At 42.5% G+C, this 20,962-nt stretch overlaps 1 protein-coding gene across 1 annotated transcript in view; it reads right to left on the bottom strand.

The window, feature by feature from the left end:
* necab3 (N-terminal EF-hand calcium binding protein 3) overlaps window positions 1-20,962 on the bottom strand; it is a 156,665-nt gene that overhangs the window by 48,414 nt on the left and 87,289 nt on the right. Inside the window, exons 3-4 of the mRNA XM_084316175.1 lie at window positions 14,274-14,382; window positions 8,335-8,360 (exon numbers count right to left, since the gene is read on the bottom strand). Of these exons, the coding sequence (XP_084172301.1) occupies window positions 8,335-8,360; window positions 14,274-14,382 (135 nt within the window). The remainder of the gene's footprint in view (window positions 1-8,334; window positions 8,361-14,273; window positions 14,383-20,962) is intronic.

Raw genomic sequence — 20,962 nt, 5'->3', positions numbered from 1 at the left:
TGTAAAATGATCCACAACGTTCACAACAACAGCAATCATCTAACACTTTATTGATACTGTGTGTTCAAATGTCTCAGAGATAACTTCTTAATCTGAATATGATTTTAATATGAAGTTTGACATAATCCCCCAAAATGTTGGATGTTCTCATTTAAAATCAGGAAAAAATCCAAATGGTTAATATATAAATAGTGGACATTTGATGCCTTTGATAATAAAGGCAACTATACTTGGCTGCCAATTTGAAGCAATACACGCACAAGCTTACCAACTGTGTTGTTTTATTATATTGCTTCAAAGCCTCAAAAAGGTCCTATCATGCATCTTTACATTAAGGTCGCTTTCACACAGGGGCTGTTTGGTCCGGACTTTCGGACCAGAATTCGATAGTCCGGTTTTTCGGGTCTGTGTGAATGCGCGTCGAACTCGGTCCGCGGACCAAGCAGGCGAACTCTAGTCCGCCTGAAAACGTAGGTCTCGGTTCGGCTTCATCGAACCAAACGCGAACCAAATATAGGAAGTGATTATTATTACCACTGCTCGCAGCACTCACTGCAAAACAAGCACACTGCATCTAATCTCTCTATCTATCTATATCTATATATCTGTGCATCTTGGGAAGAAGGAAGAAAAAACACGGTTTATTATTATTACCGAGGCGCGCGGCTTATTATATTATTAATAAAACAGCTACTTGTGGGCACTCATAAAAACACTGTGGTCTACAAGTTGTTTAGCGAGAGGATGGTGGTAATTTGCTTCAATAGAACAATGGATCAATGCCATGTCAAAACTTGGCTCCGCTGATCTGGAGGGCTCCGCAGTCCACACACAGACACACACATACGCGCGCGCGCACACACGGGATCGCAGCCACACACACATTTCCACTGTCCAATAGACAAGCGCCCTTTTCGACCGCGTGACATTGTTCAGAAGGTCTCGGTCCACCTGACAGATATCTGTGTGAACGCAGGCGAACCAAATGAAGAATGCAACAATGTTGCAACTTCACCCCCAGAACCGCACCGAGTCCACCAAAACTATATGTGAAAGCGACCTAAGGCAAGGTAATGAGTGATATATTTAAAGAAAAAAGAAGCTGGGGCATTTGGGTAATGTAGACGTAAAACAACTTGCCTACCACAGGTTAAATTCCCGTTAGCAGTACCTTTGGCTTGGTTACACATTCCAACAAACGCAATTGGCAGTGTTTGTAGGTGGGAAGCCGGTGGGGTATAAGTCCTGGTCATTGCAGTGGCGGCCGGTACTACGTATAGTAGGAAGGGCGTGGGGGGAGTGAAGGTGGGGGGTGGGGGGAGGCGGGGGGGGTGAAGGTGGGGGGTCCCCCCCCCCTTCGTAGATATATATATTTTAAAGCAGTTATGCAATAGTCAATTTTGGTGAGTTGTTTCTATACAATTCACTTATGACATAAGTCATAACGCCGCGCCGTGCATACTGCGTTGTGTGAGAGAGAGAGAGAGAGAGAGAGAGAGAGAGAGAGAGAGAGAGAGAGAGAGAGAGAGAGAGAGAGAGAGAGAGAGAGAGAGATTGTATAGATTTATTATCTACAAAGCAGGCATGGCCAGCCCACCTCATTTCACTGTATGCCTTGTGTATGTATGTGACAAATAAAATCAGTTTCAGTAACTACTGAACAGTACATATTGTAATAGCCTCACTTGTTGTTGTTTTGTGGTCCGGGCTGCGTGAATATTAAAGGCAACCAACTTGTGTTCAGCTTTTCGTTCAGCGTTTTTCTGATTGGCCACACGGCCACGTGACCGCCCTAGCACACGCCCTTATCCGCTGAGAGACGCGGCAGACGCGCTGGTCGAACCAACGCGCTGGTCGAACCAACGCGCTGGTCGAACCAGTTCAGACAGAGGTGTTTATTTATATTAATAAACATATCTACTAGAAACACTGGTGTTCTGTTGTGTGACTGTACTAAACTCTTCCACCACATGACCGACATTTGACATACAGTACACCTCCTATCTATGTTGGGATTATGTTTGGTCATGACAAAACAATAAAAATCGCTACTGTTAGTAACGCTGCCACCACCCACTTCAATGACAGAGCTCTCATATTTGCGAATGCATAAACTATATCTTAAATTATGGCGATGTGTCTAATATGGCTGTCGCGAAGTCATTGATAAGCGACAGCCATATTAGACACATAGCCATAATTTAAGATATAGTTTATGCATTCGCAAAATATGAGAGCGCTGTCATTGAAGGGCTTCCTACAATGGAGCACGGCCACTGCTGCTGCTGGAGCTGGACCGAGTCAAGCCGCGGGCGGCGCACGGAAGCCGGGGACAAACCACCGCGTCGCCCCGCTGGCGCTTCAGCAGCCTCCACGGGCGAAATAACATATAACGTTACAGCGTACAGTTCCACACTGATGTACAGTGAGTGTCTAATATGGCTGTCGCGAAGTCATTGATAAGCAACAGCCATATTAGACACATAGCCATAATTTAAGATATAGTTTATGCATTCGCAAAATATGAGAGCGCTGTCATTGAAGGGCTTCTACAACGGATATGTGGTTTATGACGTTAATTAATAATAAACACTGTTAGGACTATCTGACTCTTACTAATAAACACTGTTAGGACTATAAACACTGTGCGGACTATCTGACTCTTAATAATAAACACTGTTAGGACTATCGATTCACGCGTCACTACTGTAACTAGAAACTCTGCTGGGTGTCACTGTACATCAGTGTGGAACTGTACGCTGTAACGTTATATGTTATTTCGCCCGTGGAGGCTGCTGAAGCGCCAGCGGGGCGACGCGGTGGTTTGTCCCCGGCTTCCGTGCGCCGCTGCTGCGTCAAGCCACACAATTATGTCTGTATTTGATTATGGTGAAATTATGTACATGCATGCCTCTCCCTCTGAAAGCCCATCCACGCTGTGTATCATAGAGACATAGAGCACTGGGTTTTATCACTGGAGATATATTTCTCACTCACCATTGTATTTTGCGCCATCTGACAATATCATAATGATGTGTTTTCTATATTATATCCACAATCATTCATCTAAAGAATTGATGTACAGTGACGAGTGAATCTGGTAGTTGGTTGTTAAAAACGCGAAACATAATAATCAGTCAGCAGCGCTCCACTGCTACCGCAGCTGAACACAAGTTGGTTGGTACAGCAGCTGAACACAAGTTGGTTGGTACACAAGTTGGTTGCCCGCGCTGCCGCTTGCTCCTTGGATTTCATTTGGGACGTGGGACGGCTGCCGCTTGCCTGCGCATGGGGGCGGGGGGTCGCGGCCAATCAGAGAAAAGCCGAACACAAGTTGGTTGCCTTTAATATTCACGCGCCCGGGCTTGAACTTTCCATGATAAAAAGTGTCCATATAAATCCATTTTGTTACATCCAACACTGTCTGAATGTACAGTATCTCGTGATTATCTCTCTGACTCCTGAGAATACACTTCTTATTATCGAACCAGCTAAACGACCGAGTATAGCCTAGCTAAGCTAACTCACGATCTGAAATGAAAATACTCCTGGCTCCTCCTCCAAGCATTATTTTCTGTCTGACGACTGACGAGTGACACAGTGGCGCACTGAGCTTGCTTCGAGCGCTAGAAAACCGCGCCCCCAGACGCGTGTTGCTTTTTCACAATCCAGTAGTGCAAGAATGTGACAATTTGACCATGTGACCGCGGCAACGCGGGAGAGCGGCAGTGCGGAAATAGGCTGTCTCTAAGACAAACTCTAACCTTAACCAGCTCCTTAACAGCGCCTAAACTTAACCGTTCTAACCTTAACCAACTCCGAAACAATGCCTAACCTTAACCTTAACCTTAACCATGCCTAACCTTAACCATAGAAAGAATATTGCCATTCTCTAAGACAAACTCTAACCTTAACCAGCTCCTTAACAGCGCCTAAACTTAACCGTTCTAACCTTAACCAACTCCGAAACAATGCCTAACCTTAACCTTAACCTTAACCATGCCTAACCTTAACCGGCGAAAGAATACATGTTAAAAAAAAAATCATGTTAAAAAAATTTGATGGGATTCGAACTCGTCAACAACGGACCGCAGAACCGCAGGACCGCTGCTCTGCCAGGTGAGCTGAAGCGCCGAATGAAAATCATGGCGGATTACTGCGGCGGTTACATAATTCCGCTCGCGCTCTGCCGCTCCGCTCGCTCTGCCGCTCCGCTCGCTCTGCTCTGCGGTTGCCGCGCCTGCCGCGGGGCATGGCGCAGCCAATCAGGGAAAACGCGGAAGCAAAAGCAGCACTACTGGATTGGCATTAAGCAATAGGCCCCCCAGACATCATATTTGAAGACCCTGATAGGCTACATTTATTTGCTTGATCCATTTACATTGGCTGCGACGATACATTGGCTGCAGTCACGCCCACTCAGTGAGCGTTAAGTCTAGCGCTCAGGCTTGGAGGTAGATGTCTATCATGAGAGAGTGACGTAAACATGCACAAAACAATGATTTATATTTGATATATTACCGTTATTATGCATTTTAAACACAAACATACTTAAAATGAGTAATTATTATTTATTTTAAACATGTTTATTGTATTTTTAGAGTCCAAAATCTAAATCAACAAAAAATAAATGTCTTCTTCTCCTTCTCTCTCCACCAGGGGGGGTGGCTCCCGAGCGCCCTCTATGGACCAGCCGCCACTGGGTCATTGCATTAGCGACTCCTACTGGTCGGTCAGGGCACCTGATCAACAGGGAGGTGATCTGGGGGAGATAGTGTGAACCTCGACACGCATTGCGCTCTCCCAGTAAAACTCCTAGCTGTCAGGTAAAAAGAAACGGCTAGCGACTCCGCGCGTATTGGAGGAGGCATGTGGTAGTCTGCACTAGAGGTATTTTTAAAACCTGTGGTTCCGATCCGGACCATACCCTTTACTATATGTCAGCTATTCTAGTGCCAGACTGTTAGACATCTCTTTGATCCAATGACGTAGTCAGGTCTCTGAACCTCCTCTAGTGAATATATGAATTGAAAATGGGGGACCCTGATGGAAACAAGACAAACGTCTTTCTCAGGTCTGCATCCCCTTAACAATTGTATGTATTGAGCCGTACTGTATTGTACCCATTCTGCAATCTGTTAAATAAAGTTTTCATTCATTCATTCATTCCTTCCATTTTAAAGCAATCACATGTTTAGCTTGTAGTAGACAGAAATCAATTTGTTTGCACATGCGCATTTACATTTAGTAATTTAGCTGACACTTTTATCCAAAGCAGTGCTGTTTGGACCTCTTTTAATGTAATGGAAGAACCCACCCGTGATAGCATGTACAATAATGCTGTATATATACTACCATATACAGTATATATTCTTACCATTATATATATGGTAAGAATATATATACTGTATATGGACATATATATATCCTGCCTGTGCCCTGTACATACCTGCATATAATAACTTTTACATATCTGTAGACTAGATACTATATCTATATACTACTAGTTACTATAGTTGTGCTGTATAATGATAAACTTTGCTTTTCCTCAACAGCAATATGTGATATAAGTCTGTATTTATGATCTGCTATTATTTTATACAACATAGGTGAACGGCAATCTAATTAAATGATGCAAGATTAACTATATGTCTCCCTTTTCTGGCAATAGGAGGTGCATGCAAGATGTCTCTGATGGTATTTTACATTTACATTTAATCATTTAGCTGACGCTTTTATCCAAAGCGACTTACAGTACAAGTTGTGTACAACAAGACAGCAGGAAGGGTACAACTCTATCAGCTGAGTAACAATGTTCATCAAAGTGTTGAGTGCTACAGTGTAGGCTAGTATATTAGGTCAAGTGCATGACAGTAAGGTTGGTTAGGGTTAAAGTTTCTTAAAATTTTATTTATTAATAATTATATATATTTTTTTAGATAATGATTGAAGAAGTGCGTCTTTAGTCGACGGCGAAAGATTGGACAGGTTTCAGCTGTCCCAACTGTGGTGGGAAGTTCGTTCCACCATTGTGGGGCAAGGACAGAGAATAGGCGACTTCTCTTTGATGACCCTCCCGGAGCGCGGATAGGAGTAGGTCTGATGCGGCCAGAAGATGCAGAGCGTAGGGGTCTTGAGGGTGTGCAGTTAGAGACCATTGACCAGAGGTAGGCGGCATGGTGCTGTTATCAGAAGAATTTGAGAGATGCCTACAATCAAAGTGCAAAGACCAAAGAACACTTGGCTAATCATTTCATTTGTTAATTTAATTAACATTTTGGCTATAATTATTTTAGGTATATTTGCTAGCCTATGTTCAATTTATGTGTGCAATAGCATCATTGATGCCTACTTAGTACATGATGTTGTTGAAGAACCTTTATTAATCACCTTTGGGAAATTCATCCTCCTTTTTAGAGCCATTCGCCTACACTTTGTTATCTTTTTTGTGTGCGTGCAATGAGCATATTGATGCCTGCCTATGCAACTGTTTTCTAAACTTTAAATGTATATTGGATATAGGTTTATTTTCTATTGTGAAGCATGCTCATGAATGTTTTAATATGCCATATTAATTAAGAGAACAAAAATAATTACAAGCCATTACTTAAGCTTAACGCTAACGTTATTTAGACTGTCTATGGTAGTAATATTGATCGATGTAAGTCTAATTGTGTTGAGTTATCCTGCGCCTTGTGCAATGTGCATCTGTTGCCACAAGTTGGTACAAAATTATCATATTGATCCTGCTCAGGAGGTGAAGGGTCAGAGAGCAGTGAGCAGAGGTTGACCTATTATATAAACGACAGATAGCAGCCGTGGCAATGATCAATCGTTATTTTATTATACTAATATTATAGTTCAAAAGTCATTATTTTGCGTCTGACGATGCTACATGCAATAAGATGCAAAACTGCAAAGCTGATTCTAAACAAGTTGTGCAAGCAAATGCATCATTTTGGAATCATTGGTGTTAGCATCCATGACAGTCGACTTAAGCTGAAATAACAAGTGGAATAGCCATGCTTTTTCAATCAGCAAGAAGAATGACAGAAAATTATTACCAAGTTTCTTGACAAGGATTGTCACTGTCAGGCAGCACCAGGGGAGAAGGCGACTACATAAGAGACACAAGGTTTTGTTGTGACTTGTAATAAGCAACTTTGAAAACTGTGATTTTCGGGTCCATGTCTCCCGGGGCTGACCAGGTTCGGGTCCGACGTATCTCGGTTCTGCGCGGGTCCGAGGCTCAGCTTTATAATAATAGACGGGTCCTACCAGTACATTTCTGGGTGTTTTTGGGTTCGGATATGACTTTTTAGAGGCGTGAAGACCTCTACACCCTCCCCAGATTGACAGTGGATAGCATCAACGATCAGGACCGTGACACACATGGGGAATTGGCATAACGACTAAATTGGGGAGAAAATGGGAGAAAAGGCCCCCCAAAAAAGAAAAGAAGGTTTATCATCCTGCTCAACCAGTCACTTATTTTCTAACTTAGGTGGATTCTTGTATTTAATTATACAATGCAGGAACCAAACAACAGAGGTCTGCACAGCACACGAATTAAACAAATACAAATAAATTATAATAAAACCTCAAAGATTAAAGTTGGCTGCTTGTATATTTTGTATTAACATATTGTAGGGTAGCAGGAAAAAAGATTTCGGCTTCATCTCAGGCTTCATCTGTGAATGGAGGCCTAAGCCAAAATGTTTGCAACTCAAAAGGTCTTTGAGTCTTTTTGAGACTTGTTTAATGGGTGCGCTGCCTTCTGTTGGTTGGTTTAAAGTGGTAAATAGCGAGTGGACTAAACCCAAGAGGAGAGGCACTTTGAGTGATGATGGGAGACAGTCATCTGAAGGAAGCCATTGCCCTTCAATAAATCATGCAGCAGGTTTATTCTGGGTTGTCCCGGTGCTTACAGGTTTTCGCCCCGTTTCCTCACTGCTATTCAGGCCATCATCCACTCACTTGCATGTTTACACTGCGATGGACGGACATAGGAAGTGGGTCAGTGGACATGTCTGTGTACATTCATCGTTGACAACGAAGGACAACGATGGGAGGTGGATGATGGTGGTGATGATGCTTGCAGGTTAGGTGATGATGAGGAAGAGGAGCATGAAGGGGCGGGACGGGAGGAGGATAATGCCTTTTAAAAGCTGGAGACAATTTTGTTAACAAATATAGCGTGCATTTGTACATTTTGTTGTTTATATGTTTGTGTGCATGACATAGATCCACAGACTTCGGTGAAGTGGACAGTGGCAGACATAATGTGATGAAAGAAAAGACACGTTAACATAGACAAACCACTCTCCCACTCACCTGATAGCTTGTCAGTGTCTAGATTGCTGCAAGGCGGAACAGAATAGGAGGTAAACGGCAAATTGTGAAAAGGTTAATTGAGTCGGAGGAGATCCAAAGACCTGTCGATCTGTGCTAGAGAGGTTATGTAGCTCAGAGAGGACTTGACTTTCACCGTGATTCCTGGGAAGATAAGCGTCCCAAGCTGGAGTTTAAACCTCCAAGTTGTCAAAGAGAGCCAAACTGCGATATCTCCCTCCCTCTGCATCGTTGTTCTCATGAGAAAATTACTGTTTTGCATTTCAGCAGTGAGAGGGAAAACAGCTTTTGTTCCAAAAAGACGCAAGTCATTCCTGTACCATTGCTGTAATGTACACTGCACTGTCTGGGTTCATACAAAAAACATCCAAATCAGGTTTCTCCTTTTTCTACATGGCAGAGAAGATTTCTTGGAAGATTGAAAAGTTGTGTAGTAGAATTCCAGCCAAACTGTGTTTATTGTACTGTATACCATGAAGCACAGAATGGCGAAAACACAGAGGTAAAATACATACACTTTTCTTCCCCCGCTCCTAAAGTACAAGAAACGAGACACACCTCTGATTTAGTAATGCAGCTGCTGGTTCAGGCTTCCTCTAATCTCTGTGGAGGGGGGTTGAAACAGGCAGACGCTTATTGAGTAAGAGATAGTGTCTCGTTTGATCCTTCCTGGGAAAGTCAATAACATGGGTGATTTTACAACCCAGGGCCCTAGGCCCATCTGGTCCAACAAAGAAACTGCCATGGGAGATGCCAGTTTGTCTCTGCTGAAACAAAAGAGCAGTAAGATCAAAGAAAAGACCATTTGAAACCACATCGTGACGTAATTCGATGTAAAACGTCACGATAAGGAGTTAGCCAATGAGAGTTGAGAGTAAGTGTCCTCCAATAGGAACACTCGAGGAGAGGTTGGAAAACGCCCGCTTGCCGTAAAACTAGAGGCGGAGCCTAAATTTGATATTAGCAATGACTCCGTGCTAGTAGAGGCAAAACAACACACCCGAACAGAGACCCAGGAAGCAACAAAGAACACACACCCTTTTTCTCCACAACAGACTGAGGAAACCACGCAGCAGAGAGACGGCCGCAAAAACCTACCATCTGAAGAAGCCGAGACGAGACATGCCCATAGATATTGAATATTTAGCCTAAAGTCTGGTGAACCTCGGCATAGTGAGGTCTTCCATCAGGTTTTATTGCAATTGTTCTTTCAAATCTTTGATTTGTATTGATTGAAATCCTTTTTATTAAACACGGATTCTTCAAACTGCTCGGAACTCGATTTCTTCAACCGCCGCGCCGTGTTCTCTGAAGGTGTACGGGCAGAAAACCATCACATACATGGTTATCTGCATTTGTAGCTCAGTAGTACTTCAAAGAGCTTTTTAAGGTTTAAAAACAACGCAGAGTACGAAGATTAAGCTAGGAAGTTACTACAGTTGTTTCACAGTAATAAACTTCAGTAAAAGTGCTTTCTCCTGTTGATAGCATTTAGTGGCCTTGTACACTACAGACCACTGTCACAATCAAGTGAAGACAGTAAGCTGGATGACTTCAGTAATTAGAAAGCTCACAGAGCAGCCATGTCCTTCATCAATAATGACAACATTCCTTCTCAACTGTAACCATAAGTCCCCCACAACTTCTCTTCAGTGGTTACGTCATTGGTTACTACAGCAATGACCAAGGTTAATTAATGTTTTAGTTTAATGTGTTCTGACTTTTATACATCTGTGGAAGCCCTAAAGCAGTGTGGTTATTATTAGCATAATCACCAAAGTGTGCAGTGTGTTCATAAGTACAGTAATATTAATTAATCAGTGCAAGAGAGTTTGAGTCTGTTTTAACCTCTGGGCACACCTGATGACAAGTGGTTCTACTAGAGAGAGGAACAGCAGGAATGATGTAAGCTGAAGGGTGACTTTGTCCATTGGATCCATTGATTTGATGGCGCAAGACAACACTATAGTTAAAACAGACTTTTATTATCACACGCACTATAATGCACCGACATTGTGTGGATTTTTTAACCTTTGTGGGGTGTTAATTACCCAATGTTCGCGGGTCTGGTAGACCGACAACATTATTGGTATTTTAACACTATGATCGCCGCGGACAAGTTTTCACGTCATTCCTAGCCATGCTCATTCTGCCGAAGACGCCGTAACTCGTCTTTGATGTCAATATTTCAAAAATCTGTCATCGAAACCATATTTCCTTTCCGGAGCCCTGAGACACACTGCTGATCTCCTCTCAACTCTCTATCGGTTCAAGAGCGCCATCTGGTGGCCGATCGGCAGATCGCCAACCGGATATTAACCTTTGAACCGGTAGTGCTCATCCATATGTGGTCCGGCCACTCGCTATCGTTAGAGAGACTCCGTATTGACACAGTGAACATCGATCGGTGCAAATAACTCGAAAAAACAACATGATTTGGACGTATATACTATTATACAACCTGGAAATGGATCGGGCATTTCTCCATCCCATAATAGAAGAAATTCTGTTCCACGCTCATCTGCCAGCGGCGCGAGGAAGCCACGGTAAGATTCAGCGTTATTTTCTAACGTCTTCTATACTAACTGATCTGATGAACATATGACCCACTCTGGATGAATCATCTAACGCTGCCCACGGAATTATAAACGATCCCCCGCCCATCCGGTCATCATCAGATGATGCGTAGAAACGTCTAGAACCACGTCCAGTTGAAATTTTTTATCTCGCACAGATTCCTACCAAACTGTATTTGATCATCAATATAATGCATTTAGGGCTATAAATCACGTTCTGAAGAAAGCTGCAGAAAACGATAAAAACATACTTATACTTTAGACCATATTTTAGTATGAATATGTGAATGAAAAAGTTTAACGTTGCTACACCCTGAACAATACATATAGGACATTGAATGGGCCATAATAATGGCAATTTAGCAATATAATTTAAAAAGTTATAGCCCTGCAAAGAAGGGGAACTTCTCCATAGACAAATAGAGCTGGCGAGGGATGGTAAATTATGAATTTAACCCATGGCGATTAAAGTGTTAAAAACAATAAAGCCATAACAATCCATGTAAAACACATTATAAAAAATAAATAAATAAGAATCCATTATAATCAAGACATGAATGGAATAAATCATGTTTATCTTGAAAAATATAAATGAAACCAGGTGGAGGCAGACAGTGAAGGTACACAGTGAACCTTTTTATACAATTCTGAGCATATTTACTTCACCTACAATTTCCAGACTGTGGGATCCAGTGGAGCCGAACTCCATGTATGTAATATAAAATGTGTAGGTGGTGCAGTGTGCACTTAACACTTACAGTGCCAGTGGTTAACATGGTAAAACGTGGTTGAATGCCGGCACCCACTTCAATGATAGCGTTGTGAACGCATAATCTCTGTCTTAAATTATGTGTCTAATCTGCCCATCGCTTATCAATGACTTGTTTGCAGTCAACATTGTCGAAACGGATAATTTTTTTATCGCTTCATTTCCGTTTGATAGCATTTTGAAAAGCCCTCGTTTTCAAGGAAAATATAAAGATTCCGTGATTATCTGCATTTACTGGAATATTCTGGCATACACAAAAACGTTGTCATTTTTCTGCCTATTTATGAATCGTTTTAAAATAAATGCTAGATTATCGATAGTATATGTGTACTTATGCACGCTATAGAAGCGGGCTGAAATATCGATTCTCTCATTTCCTGATCAGCAAGCACACACAGACACACACACACACACACACACACATATGGGACACGCTGATATATCTGTGAAAAAAGCTCTGATTATCCTTACCTCAGATCAGATGTTATCCAAAAAGAGTATTCCAATTCCTGATCGCCATTCCAAATATCGATCGTGTTTATTGATTCAGCGTTGGGTACTGTAAATACATAATCCACACATTTTCCAGGCCGGCGATCACAATGGATTCTTCAGTTGGCTTGACGGAAAAGTAAAATGAGGAAACTGGCCCGCCTCCCCCCCCCATCAGTCTAAAGTAATGGGGTGCAGTTACACAGGGAGAGACGATAGGGGGCGGTATCTTCCCAATTGAGCTCAGAGAGAGTCTGCAACACTAACCTGAGGCTCGATTGATGAAGTATGAATTAAAATCGCCAATAAAAAAAAATACGACAAACAAACGCTATATAGCGTTGCCGGCACTCAACTGGCGGCATGAACTAACGACAAAACGCGTTGCTGGCACTCAAAGTGTTAATGAACGTTTCTTCTCAGGTCAATGAGTCTCATGTAAAAAAAAAAAATTCATTGTATAATTCCTCTTTTAGTAAACATTGAAAACGGGTCCCAAAGACCCAAACGAGGGTTAAATCGCAAGCATACTGTACTAATCTGTGGTAAAGACAGAACTTTATATACAGGTCCTTCGCACAGCACCTCAAGGTGTCCCCCAAGAAGTTGTGTCGTGTTTTCAGGATGAATCATGAACTCTTTTCAGTACATTTACATAACGAGTGGGGAAACAGCAACAGCTTCATCCATCAGGCTGTGTGGACGGGGGAAGGTGTCGGACACACGCGGACACAGACAGACAAAAATGTGATTCTTAAAGTTCCCCCGGAGGGGTAACCGCTAGGATTGCAGAGTGATGAGATAGGGTGGGGAAAACACAGGAACACTGAATGAATCAAAGTAAAAGCTACACACAAGGGTCAGAGGAATGGGGGATAAAAAGAAACACTGCCTAGCAGTTGAAATGAGAGGGGGAAGTGTTTGTTTTGCACAAAAGCACTAGAAAGATGAACCTAGAAACTATTCTCAGAGGTCTTGAGAAACACTCCTCTACTACTGAGGACAAACGACGTGTAATGAACAAGCATCAGAGCAGAGGAAACCAAGCATACAGAGACACTGCACACCTGACACCAATCAAGCCCACACACCTGCCATGCCACATGGCAATTAGCGTACAGGGAGTCTTGTGATTGACAGCTCACAAAAGTAAATAAAACCCAAATAAATCCATAGATCCCAGGAATAAACTAAAGCCAAACCCAGACAGCAGTACATCACATAAGCTGTCAGGTTGCTGAACTCTCTCTCCCCTGCCCGAAAATATTCAGGACTGTAATGCACCAAGCACTTAATAGTAATAAATAAACAACCATTCTCCCCCCTGCTCTGTTGTTAAGCACTTTTTATGTGTGTGTGTGTGTGTGTGTGTGTGTGTGTGTGTGTGTGTGTGTGTGTGTGTGTGTGTGTGTGTGTGTGTGTGCGTGCGTGCGTGCGTGCGTGCGCGCGCGCGCGTGTGTGTGTGTGTGTAACAACAGCATTATTTCCTGTGAGCTGCTGTAAGGACTTTGCTCAGCTTGGTAATTCAAGCTAAGAGGCTTTGTTTAGACATCCAGTGAGCACAGGGAATGTGTCCATGTCGGGGGAAACTTCATTAAATATAACATAAATCTCCTCTCCGACAAAGACAAACTAATCAACTGAACTGACTTTAGACAAAAAAAAAAACGATTGTGAAACGATTTAGCGGGGACCTACCACATTTTAAAGTGCTTTTATTTGTGTAGCAGCAACGCGATAAATATTCTGTTTAGCCCTATGACTTCAATAACTACCCTGAGGCTGATGTATTTGATTGCAGTGTTGGAGTGGGATGGTTTGAAGTGCCTAGTGAAGTAGACAGCATTCCGTGCAAACAAGTAAATATTATCCAATCTCATCGTTCATGAGGATTGGGTTAGAAATCAGAGGCGAACAGAGTTACCCCTTTGAAGTGTTCAATCTCATATTTGACTTTTGAGAAGTGGACATTCTAATGATGATGTAGGCCTGACAATGGCTACTGGCCACTGAGCGCTACGGAGTTCTTGAGAGAACATTCCAAAGAACGTACACCTTTCAAGAGATAATGAAGAGGAACCTACTTATTCTGTCGTCCGTCTATGGAGTAGAACAGTTCTTGTAGTTCCTCAGTGGTCAGGATACCATCGGCAAAGTAGGTGTTGAACTCATCAAATGACAGCTTGCCATCATCTGAAAATACAGTACAAAGGCACATGTGGGTCATAACAAAGTGCTAACAAACTACCTGTGCTTAACAATCCATCAGTGTTGGGTTGTAACTGACCCCAAGACACTTTTAGTGTGTGATTACAGGTAGGCCTATATCTTAGGTCTATATCTTAGGTCCACATGTAGAGTGGATATTTCTGAAAACACATGTTTCCTTCTCTGTTAAAACAATTATAATTCCTGTCCACACCAACTATGTTTAAAAAAAATATCTCTGTCCACATGCCAGTAGGTTGCGATAATATGTCATAAAGCGTTATTGTAAAACAGAAGAACATTAGAAGCGCAAGCTTATTCTTGCACCTCCAACTCAACTCACCTCCAACTCAACACCAGTAAGGCCAAGTGGTGGACTTCCGGAGGGGCAAGAAGAGGCCCCCCCCGATTCCCATCACCATCCGAAGGGAGGAGGTGGAGGTGGTGGAGTCATAGTTCATTGGGGTAAACCTGAACAATAAACTGGACTGGTCGGACAACACAGAGGCCCTCTACAGGAAGGGACAGAGCAGGCTGTTCTTCCTGAGGAGACTTAGGTCCTTCAATGTTTGCAATAGGCTGCTGCAGTCATTCTACCCGTCTGTAGTGGCCAGCGTCCTCTTCTATGAGAAGCACGTTCAGCCAGAGACTCATACCACCAACACTCAACTAACCGCCTCGGACAGTCCTTCATACCAGCGGCCATCAGGCTCCACAACAGTGGGCAGGGACTGCTGCCAGACATCCAACTAGAACTAATAGGAACCTAAAAGGGACAATAACACGACCACCTTATGCATACTGCACCTTATGTGAATACTGTGATACTGTGAATACTGTATATTACTGTACTATTAGTTAGATAGTAAATTATAACACTACCTTATCTGCACCTTATCTGCACCTGGGCCCTGTTTCTTGTACCTGGATAACTGAGTTAGCCGGATAACTTTAGCTGGATAACTGGGTTAGCCGGACTTTCCGGTTTCATGTACGTGGGTTTTCCAAATCACCATGACAACATATCCAAAAGTTTGAGCCTGGTCGAAAGCAGAGTTCAAGTTCAAGTTAGCCTGAACTATCGCCACGCCCCCGCAAAGAAGTGACAGCCCGTTTCCTGAAACTATTCCCACAGTCTACGATCTGCATTATACCATTCTGAATTACGTTTTTGTGCTCCATTCTTCCAGAGGGGGCTTTTGAAATGTAAAATAGACCCAAAATGCTGATATTAAATTCACTTTGTCCTAAATAATGCACGTTATATATACCGTGGCGACGGTGGCGCTCGCTCGTGCGATGTACACATGATGTGGTTATTTTAATTGTAACTGGGATTAAGATGTCTGATGAGATGCGCTGTTTGACGGATTTGAGAAATTGAATGAGCCGTTGACGTCACATTAATGAATGAGGATAAAGAGATAAACTTCATTCAAAACAAAGGATATTCTAAACACGGGTCTCTCGTTCATTAATGTATAAACAATGAATTTATCCCATCTGGCCCAGTGGCCCAGCGGTAGTGCTCAAGCCTGCCAATCCAGCGACCGGGGTTCAAATCCCGGTGTTTCCAATATGATTTTTTTGAATATAATATTAATGATTATACGCCAAAGTAGCCTGGTTTTAAGTTAAAATATTATGAATCTACATGCATTGAGGATGTCATTCTTTATATAGCTCTCAACGTGCACCAAATTGAATTATTCCTATATTGCAAAAAGAAGGAAAAGACTAGGGTCTTGAACCCCGGTCGTCCGTGTGAAAGTCAAAAGAAGAACCCGTTACACCACAGAGAAGATAAGTAAAAGATTGACTATACATCAATCAATGGGTAAGAGAGCCGTATCGTAATTCTGTATAACAGTTAACTAATAATTTTCGCTAGCAAGATCTCATTTGATTATTCAATCCAGCAGGCAAGTTTAAAGAAATATAATCTGATTGATTGAGGTAATGAGGGACTTAGAATTAGCCTATAGATAACGCATTTAACTTGTCGGCGAGGCGATTGAGCCGTATTGCAATCTGTCAATAAAGTCTTAAATCAATTAATCAATCAATGCCGTTGAGAATCAGGATCTCTGCCATCGATACGTGCTGGCTTTTCACCTAAAACGGCCGCGCGCATTTAGCCTGACTCGCAAGTCTGGCTTGAGTTAACGAGACTGAATCCACCTTTGTGAAACAGGAAAATCCCGGCTTCGAACATCGGGTTAACTGAAGCTGGATAATGGACATCTTGATCGACTTAGTTGAACCACGTACATGAAACAGGGCCCTGATGAATTGAAAATGGGGGACCCTGATGTAAACAAGACGAAAGTCTTTCTCTGGTCTGCATCCCAATTGTGTGTATTGAGCTGTACTGTATTGTACCCATTCTGCAATCTGTTAATAAAGTTTTCAATCAATCAATCAATGTGATACTGTGAATACTGTATATTTGAGTTAGTTAGATAGTAAATTATATTGACTTATTTGTTTACACTGCTTGTGTTGTTTTTACTTCCCCCCCCCCCCATCCCCCATGCTGCTATGATGCCTGCATTTCCCCAAGGGGATCAATAAAGGAATATCTTATCTTATTCTTGAGCAACAGAGAGGTAGATTAAGAACTATTGGGCGCAATATATTTATAGACCTCCACACAGCATTGTTATGAATGAATGAATGAATGAATGAATGAATGAATGAATGATGCATTTATATAGCGCTTTTCTAGACACTCAAAGCGCTCCCCACAATGTAAGGTGGAAATTGCCTCCTTCACCACCACTGTGTACTCTAGCACCCAGCCTACGCAGGCTCAATGGCTGCCATACACTGGCACCAGGCACACAACACATTGTGGGGCGGCTATGGCTCAGGGGTAGAGCGGGGCGTCCAATGATCGAAGGGTTGGTGGTTCGAATCCCGCTCAAGCCCATGTCCATCCCATTGCCGTTGTGTCCTTGGGCAAGACACTTAACCTACTTGCAGGGACCGAAACTAAAGCCCGCCGCCCGCCAGGGGCGGTCTGTTTTTACCTTTGGCGCATGACACTTAGAGGGCTGCCCGCCGTGTGGCGTGTAGACGTGTAGTTCATAAGCAGGCCCCTAAAAATATTTGTATGCGAACGGTAAAAATCAATTACGCGCACGCTGTGCGAATACAGATTATAGCCTCTCTCGTCTTTTTTTTCCTCCGCTGCGAGATCGTTAAAAAACTACAAGTCCCACATTGCACTCAAGCCAATCACAGTAGAGTGAAATGACTGCTTTCATGGGAAATAAAGCAAATGACCAATCGGAAGCTCTCATTTTTCTTGTTTACTTCCTGAAACTCCGCGATCAGGGCTCTCGTTTTCTGAGACACCAACTTATTATAGTCTCTCTTACCAATAGCAATAGATTTTAGAACACCTAGATTTATCGATAGCAATAGTAATATAACGTTAATGCAACAAAACGAATGCCTTGCTTTGTTAATCATAACGTTGATGCAGTAGCGTATGTCGGTGTGTTGGCTGTAACGGACATGACAATAACATAACGTGTACACATTAAAATTGCGATAATCTATTCTAACATTTTCAAATCGATGCAGTTGAATTTCCCCCTTAGGATCGATGCATTGTTACACCCCTACACCAAAGTCACTGGCCCACTGTGTATCTGTGTGTATAATAACTTGGCTAGCGTTATCAACAGCAGAGGTGGGCAATGGGTCCAGCTGCAGCACCGGAGTGCAAGCGATGTGATGTAATTGGCAGACTCGACTGTCAATCAATGGTCTACCTGACACGCAAACTCAAACAATGTTTCTGTACTGGAGGTGTGATTGATTGATTGATTGAAAACTTTATTAACAGATTGCAGAATGGGTACAATACAGTACAGCTCAATACACACAATTGTTAAGGGGATGCAGACCAGAGAAAGACTTTCATCTTGTTTACATCAGGGTCCCCCATTTCAATTAATCAGGAAAGTGTACAGTAGGAAAGTGTACAGTATTTCAATAGGCAACCCTGAAAGGATTATTTTTCTAGAAGAGCAACACAGCCAAAACAGACAGTGGAGCTGTTTGCAGATAGCAAGCATTTTGACTTATTGCGTGGTGGCGATGTCTCGCAGATAATACAACTACAAGTATGATTATATAATATATATTTTATTTAAAAAAAATTTGTATATATAAAATATATATTGGCAGGTAAGACATATGCTTGGCGGGTAGACTCTTCCCATCTACCCGCCACTGGCCGGTGAGTCAAAAAGTTAATTTCGCTCCCTGCCTACTTGCCTCGTATGAATGTGTATGCATGTGAATGAATGTTGGTGGTGGTCGGAGGGGCCGTAGGCGATGATTATTCGCCACACTTCCGTGAGTCTGCCTCAGGGCAGCTCTGGCTGCAATTGTAGCTTACCACCACCGGTATGACTGTGTATGAACAAATAATGGACTCTGTGAAGCACTCTGAGTCAGAGAAGAGCGCTATATAAATCCAATCCATTATTATTATTATCACACTACACAATGGCTGAATGGCTCAGGGAGACAGGGATTGATATCAGTCAATTAAGGGGGGAGAGATGATTAAGTGGTCTTGATGTCAGAGACCCGATTGGGAATTTGGCCAGGAACATCGAGGAACCCCCTACTCTTTGCGATAGGCGCCCTGGGTTCTTTAACGGCTGAATTTAGTTAGGACCTCGGTTTAATGTCTCATTGACGGCACTCGCAGCTGTACGGTGTCCCTGTCACCGTAACAGGGGCATTGTTACTGACAAGTCCAGAGGACAGAGTGCTGATTGCTGGACAACACCCCTTTTTTTTCCAAAGCTCAGTTTCCAGTGAAATGCCGTTATCGTGTGAACGGGAGGCAAAAAAGCAGAGACAATACTATTACAAAAAAGCAGAAATATCCTATACGTGTGGACAGGGCCTTAGAATAGCCCTATAGTGATTTTATATGTCACTCTGCACTCTGTATTTTATATTCTACTAAAACTGAATCAAACCATAAACAAAGTGGCCTGTTGGGATGTTAGATCCTAATGTGAAAAACTGTGATTTTAAATGTCTGCACTTTGGTAAACCTTGCTAACATTTCACTGTATGACAGTGTTATAATCATTACTGCACATGCATTGTCTAAAAACACACCGCAATACAAGACAACCAAGACTCTAGGGACTCTGAGTTCCTTAGTTATTCAAATTGCATCCCAGATTGGGGTGAGGGACACTGTACAGGAAAATAAATAGCAGTAGATATGTGGGAGAAACTACAGGCCCACACTGGGCCTGCAAACCTAGTTGACAAAGCTGCAGGTCTTCGTAAATTTCAACCTTAAACATTGTTTATGAACCTATTCTTATTCCTAACCTTAACCTACAAAATAAACATGAGTGTAATAATTTTATTCTGGGGCGTGGGTTTTGCAGGGCTGGGCATTTAGTCTCTCCAGAAGATATATGGCCTAGATTGTCCAAATTGTACACTGTGAACTGTGTTCCTTCCTAGGCCCAGTGATGGGCAGTAGCTAGCTACAAGTAGCGACGCTACATAGCTTAACTACATTTTTCAGTAGCGTGATGGTAGCGTCGCTACTTTTGAATCAAGTAGCGGTCTCTGTAGCGCAGCTAGTTTTCGAATCAAGTAGTGACGTAGCGTCAGCAAAACGCTACACGCTACATATCCGGAGAAACAGAAAAAAAAAAAAAAAAAATAGTGTGTCTTCGGTCCTGAGAGTGTCGTGTTCTTCTGTCCTGCAGCTGGATACTATTGGAGAAAACCCACTATGATTGGTTGGTTGGTTTAGATATGAGTATGACGACTCACGATTAGGCCAAAACATTACGGGTAGGCCAATCAGAGGCAGGATAGGGCGGGACATGCCACTCCAGCTCGGCAAACCAGGAAGTAAAAAAAATCTAAACACAGACCATGAATGAATGAATGAACCAGTCCGCGCGAAATAGCAGAAGGATTCGATGTTTCCAGGGCTGATGGCATTGATGAAGATGATGTCAATAACAACAATGCCTCTCCATGGCCCTATCTGGAAAAAATTATGAGTTTGACTGAAAAAACACCTAAAACATATGTGTTTATTGTGTCAGCCAAAAACGAAGCTTCTCTCAACATCTCACACGTCCAGCACTAACTTGAGAACACATATATTCAGGTAAGATGATGAAAAGCTTTACATAAACATTGTCAACTGTTCCCAAACAGCACACAAGTCAGTGCACTTTTTGTCAACAGATTTAACTAACATGTTTCACTGTAGGCAGAAAATGAACAATATTATGGGGGTGGAGAAAAGAAAAAACAAACTACCATAAATAGTACATACACTAAGAGGGAAAATATCACCTAGAGCAGTGGTTCTCAACCTGTGGGTCAGGACCCCCAGGGGGGGTCCCCACATGATTTTGGGGCCATGGAATGTTTTGTGAGTTACATATTTAAATACATTTGGTCATTTAGCTGACGCTTTCATTCAAAGCAACTTACAAATTGTGTACAACAAGTCAGCAGGAGTGGTACATATCTAGCAGCCAAGGATAAG

This window comes from Notolepis coatsorum (genome assembly GCF_963971535.1).
Source record: "Notolepis coatsorum genome assembly, chromosome: 6".
Lineage (NCBI taxonomy): Eukaryota > Metazoa > Chordata > Actinopteri > Aulopiformes > Paralepididae > Notolepis > Notolepis coatsorum.
This window is presented reverse-complemented; position numbering and strand designations above follow the sequence as displayed.